This window comes from Plectropomus leopardus, unplaced genomic scaffold (genome assembly GCF_008729295.1).
Source record: "Plectropomus leopardus isolate mb unplaced genomic scaffold, YSFRI_Pleo_2.0 unplaced_scaffold28229, whole genome shotgun sequence".
Classification (NCBI taxonomy): Eukaryota; Metazoa; Chordata; class Actinopteri; order Perciformes; family Serranidae; genus Plectropomus; species Plectropomus leopardus.
The window spans coordinates 1-5654 of NW_024630745.1; the positions used below are offsets into that span (position 1 = coordinate 1).

A 5654-nucleotide genomic window follows, 5' to 3' on the forward strand; every position below is an offset into this window, starting at 1 on the left:
GGGACCTTTGACCCCAGACTGAAACTTTAACGTCACGTCAGACTGTACGAGAGGTCAGAGGTCAGCAGATCTGCGGAGGAGGTCTACGAAACATTTTGAGCCTCCTCAGCCTCCGTGGTCACTGATGGCGTCCGGACGCGAACTTTAACCCTTTGAAACCCGAACAGAGGAAGAAGGCAAAGAGCAACTTCATGAAAAAATGTTGCATAAATTTACAGAAAAAAACCTGAAAATAAGCATAAAAAAGAAAACAAAAACACAAAAGACACAAAAATTACCTTTATAAAGAGCCACAAAATAAAAATAATGATAATAAAAATTTATTTTGTAGAATAACTCTGAATTCTATGATTAAATTTATGAATTACATTTTCTGGACATTTGTCCGTTTTTATTATTTTTTATTTTTTTTATAATATCATCTTAACCCCCCCAACTTATTTTTAATTTTTCTTATCACTGAAAACTTTTTTTTAATTTGCATTTTGCAGGACATTTCTTTCTGAGTTGCTCATTTGCCTTTTCAAAATAAATCACACCAGTTTCCTTCAGTTTCAGAGGTTTATTGTGAAAGGACTCACAGACTCACCAAACCTCACTGAGAAAACGGACGATTTTAGAGACTGAATGTAAATCTGCTGAACGTGAGTCATGTTTCCGTGTTGTGTTCATACGTGAACGTGTTGTTTACCTGCTGAGTAGGTTTGTTTACTTTGATACAGTTTCCTCTTTGAAGCAAAGAGAATAAAAAGTGAAAATCCTCCTTACTTTTGCTGTTTTTAAACTCGTTTCTACCGCTCTCATCAGCTGAGAAGTTTATTTATTCACATGAAGAAGACCATGTATTGCAGCTGAAAGCTCCAAAACAAGCGAGTAAGACGACATTGAGTGAGGATTTTGTTTCATCTTTCACTCTGAACTTTTTGGCTAAAATGAGAAAAATGAGAAAAGAAAAAAATGAGTTTTACGTCTACGGTTTTAAACGGATTGAGGAGCGTGTGACGCAGCTGAAGCCGAATTTACAACTTCAGCGACACGTCGACAAATCACAATAACAGCCATAAAAATAGTTTTTAGGTCGAATTACAAGTTAAAGAACACACACACACACACACACACACACAGAGTATTTTCTTCAGACAAAAAAGACATTGTGTGTGGGTGGGGGGGGGGGGGGGCGTTCTCACAGCTTCAGCCCAAATATGGTGTTTCCTGTTGCTGCAGCGGACGTCCTGATGCTCAAATAAGGAACTTCCTGCTGGCAGACAGCCCCTCTGCTGGCGGGACGCCCGGACTGTGTGTGTGTGAGTGTGTGTGTGTGTGTGTGTGTGTGTGTGTGTGTGTGCGTGTGTGTGTTGAAGTGAACCGAGCTGTGACGAAACAACTAGATGGACAGGTCGGACTGGAGTGTGTGTCTGTGTCTGTGTCTGTGTGTGTGTGTGTGTGTGAGAGTACAAAAATGTTTGCATTTAAAAGCACATAAAAAAGTCTTTAAAAGTATAAAAGATTTGAGATTTGATTCAGAGACAAAGCAGAGATGAAAAGAGGTCACGACAGAAATGAAAAAGACAAAGAAAGTGAGAAAGAAGAAGAACACACACACACACACACACACACACACACACACACACACACACACACACACAAAGGATTTACTGAAGTATTTAGTTGTTTGTTAAACAACCATGACGTTGTTGATTTGATTTATTTTGATTGTTTTTTATAGTGTTTTATTTTGATAGTTATTTGTTTAGTATTTATTTTTATTATTTTATTTATCTATTTTACAAAATCAATAATAAATAAATAAATAAATAATCAGTCCAATCATACAATCATTTATTGAAAGTGCTTAAATGTCGGCGGTCACATGTTTGGAGCAGCGTTTTGTTGCAGTATTATTTTGGGCACCAGCATGTGAAGAGATTTTTTAATTTTGTTTCTGTTTTGGAAACAGTTTCAATTTTTTCGTCACCTTTTTTTCTAAGATGCATCAAAAAAATGAAGAGAAACTTCAGTAGAAACAATGAAACAGCAGCGACATCGCCACCTGCTGGATGACAAATATGAATGTAATGAAAATATTCTGTTTACATCAGTGTTTCTACCACAAATAGACTTTTAGATTATCTTAATTTAGATTTTATGTTTTGTTTTTCGTTTTGTAAGCGTACATATTTAATAAGCATGAAGGGAGTCTGAGATTTTAGACGTTCATTGCCAACAAGTGTTTCTTCATAATTTCTGTGCAAATGACAATAAATTAATGTCAATAAATAAATAAAAATAAATAATAGACCTATCATTTTCGTCAGATTCTACTTTTTTTCTGTTTATTTATACATATGTGGTGTTTTTTTTTAATTCTCTAAACTTGTCAAAAAGATCTGTTGCTAATACTGCAGGCTGCATTAGGTTGTATGAATCAATTTGTAGTTTATTTTAAGTTTCTAGACATAATATTATTTCATGTATCGCGCTGATCAGCAATAAATAATTTGAAATAATGTTTTTTTATGAATTAACAAGTAAACGTCGCCAATGACAATAAATTTACTTAAATCTGCAATAAAACGTCGGATAGTCACCGAAAACCGGCGGGAAAATGTTTCTCACGCGCTCGAACAACCAAATCAAGCCGTTATTTCCAAATGAAGACGGCGGTGTTAAAAAAAAAAAAAAAAGCATCTGGAGGATGCGGGCATCGATCCCGCTACCTCTCGCATGCTAAGCGAGCGCTCTACCATTTGAGCTAATCCCCCGGTCACACTAACGGCGCTCTCTGCTCCACTTAAAGTTATAAAGTTATGTGTGTGTGTGTGTGTGTGTGTGTGTATATATATATATATGTGTGTATATATATATATCGTGACAGCTGTCGTTTGCTGACATGTGATTGGCTGAAGTCCAGGGAGGCGGGAGGAGCGGAGGTTTCACCGGAAAAACATGAAAGCAAACATTAGAACATTAAATAGAACAGAACGTTTAACTGTGATAACAACAGAACGCTGAACAACGACGTTAGAACGTTGAATGAAGAATTAGAACGTTTAGTAACAAAAATGGAATGCTAAACAACAACAACAACAACAACAACAACAACAACAACAACAACAACAACAACAACGTTGAATAAATAAAAATAGACGTGGGTGAGTTTTTACTGAGACAAACCGGGACACTGACTGTTAACCGAACACACTGCTGACGTCACGCGTCTGTAAACGGTAACCGGAGGAGGAACGTCCTCTAATGTCACACCGTGTTTGATCCTTAAAGACAAAACCTGTTACCATGGTGATACGAGGAACAACTCAACTGTCTGGTCATCTCATCGAGGCCGGTTCAAGACATGCGCACCTATGCACTATGACAGTGATACTCAACCTACGACCCGCAGGCCAAATCTGGGCCCTGACAGGGTGCCGGGGAGCCCCCCAAACTTTTTTTAATTCACAGTAATAAAAAAGTGAGTGACACTGAATTATTTTTGTCCTTTTAGTCTCCATAAGGTGTCAGAGTGAATAAAACAGCATCAAAATAGAGCTTGTTGATCAAAAAAAGAGCCAGAGGAGGATCCCCCACACCCCCGACAGAGGACACAGATAAGACACTGATGTCCTCAAATACTAGAAATGTCTTGAAATCCAAGAAACATCCTACAATCGTATCCTGGAAACGTCCAAACATTCTAGAGATGAATTAAAATCTTTAAAAAAAAAATTAAAATCTTACATTTGTAGCTGACACAGTGACTGATGGCAGCTGTCAGAATGACAAACGTCAAATTTGACAACATTTATTCAGGAACTCGTCCATTCTGATGACTTATGTCCCTGACACCTCTGACTGATCCTGACAGGAGGCCATACGACACGTTTCACTACATCTGTGAAGGAAAGACTTCGTTCTGTCAGACCAGGTCCTGCTTTAAGTCCTTCAGTGAGAAAAATAAGGTTTGAGATTAAAACATAAAGATGAAAAACACATTTTATGAGGTTTAATTCCTGTAGAGTGACTCACGGGGTGTGTGTGTGTGTGTGTGTGTGTGAGAGAGTGTGTGTGTGTGTGTGCTCACCTGCTTTATAAAGACCATGACAGAAACGGCAGCAGAAATAGAACAAAGCGGCGATGTGTCGGCATGTGGCAGCAGACTGCAGGAATACCAGCTGAGCTGCATTTAGCCTGTGAGCGCACACACACACACACACACACACACACACACACTCACACACACACCCCGGAAAGTTCCAGCAGCATTCCTGTGTGTGTGTGTGTGTGTGTGTGTGTGTGTGTGTGTATATAAAGAGCAGGACGTGGGACAGACGGACAGACAGACTCCAGCCTGAAGCTGCTGATCTGAAAGCGCCACCGTCTTCGAGATGTTGTGTCCCAGCGTCTTCCAGCCGTCCCCCGTCGCTATGAGGCCTTTCCTGGACCTGCACTGGCCCGTCCGCAGCCTGTGGCCCGAGACGCGTCCGCTCTTCTTCCACATGGAGCAGGAGATGATCCGCCACCTGCAGGAGATGAGGCAGAGCATGGAGTACATGGAGCGGCTGCACCAGAGGATCTTCGAGGAGATCGACCAAACCTCGTCCGCCACCGGCGCCTTCAAGCCCATCGCCTTCCAGGAGCTGGGGAGGGACGGCGCCGGCTTCGCCCTCAGCCTCGACACCAAGGAGTTCTCCCCGGAGGAGCTGTCCGTCAAACAGGTGGGCAGGAAGCTGCGGGTCAGCGGCCGCACGGAGAAGAAGCAGGAGGACGAGAAGGGCTCGTACTCCTACAGGTGTCAGGAGTTCAGGCAGGAGTTTGAGCTGCCGGACGGCGTCGACCCCGAGACCGTCACCTGCTCACTGGTGGGCGGCCGGCTGCAGATCCAGGCGCCCCGGGAGAAAGCGGTGCACGATGGGAAGGAGAGGGTCGTCCCCATCAGCGTCACCGCGGCGCCGGCCATCACCTCCTCCTCCAGCACCTCCTCCTCCTCGGAGAGCAGCCCTGCGGACAAAAACTGAACTGGACACATCGTGCGAACGTCTCTGATCCGGATCGAGGGAACAGGAAGCCGCCGCTCCTCACCTGCACTTTGATATACAACAAACTTTATAGTTTCATGTTTTATTTATCCCCGTCACGAATTGTTTTCTCTGAATTACATCAAATTATGTCACCATGCGAAAAATATTCTCACATTTGTCTTGTGTTGTTTGTGTAATTATTAGCATAATGACATCTGACATTATTATAATTATCTCTTTATTATCGATGTGTGATCTTCTGCAGAAATGTTGATTCGTAGTAGTACTCTCTCACATTTTAATAAAACTGGAAATTTTTATCACTGATCTCATAATTCTGGAAAAAAAGAAGAAAATTGTTTCATGAATAGATTTTTATTCATTTAAAAATCTATTTAAGCTCCAAATCATAACAGGACAAAAATGTCACTTTATTCTCATGTTATTACTTTTCTCATAATGAACCTGAGATTTACTTTAATTTATATTAACTGTCTTAAAGTTAAGACTTTTACTTTTTTCTCTCATTAAATCAGTTATTGATTGACTGATTACATTCATTTCTCATTTTGGTTTTCACTCTTAAATTTGCAGTTACAATTATTTAACTTTGACTTTTTTTTTACAAAAGTGACTCAA

The 5654-nt window shown here is 40.6% G+C and overlaps 1 protein-coding gene and 1 non-coding gene across 2 annotated transcripts; one reads left to right on the forward strand and one right to left on the reverse strand.

The window, feature by feature from the left end:
* Positions 1-2689: 2689 nt before the first annotated feature.
* trnaa-agc lies at positions 2690-2762 on the reverse strand. Its single transcript has one exon. It is a non-coding gene; the product is annotated as a tRNA-Ala (tRNA).
* Positions 2763-4315: 1553 nt separating this feature from the next.
* On the forward strand, positions 4316-5335 carry LOC121938024 (heat shock protein beta-11-like). Its single transcript, XM_042481315.1, has one exon. It carries the CDS (start codon positions 4383-4385, stop codon positions 5010-5012), a length of 630 nt encoding a protein of 209 aa, XP_042337249.1. The 5' UTR covers positions 4316-4382; the 3' UTR covers positions 5013-5335.
* The last annotated feature ends 319 nt before the right edge of the window (positions 5336-5654 follow it).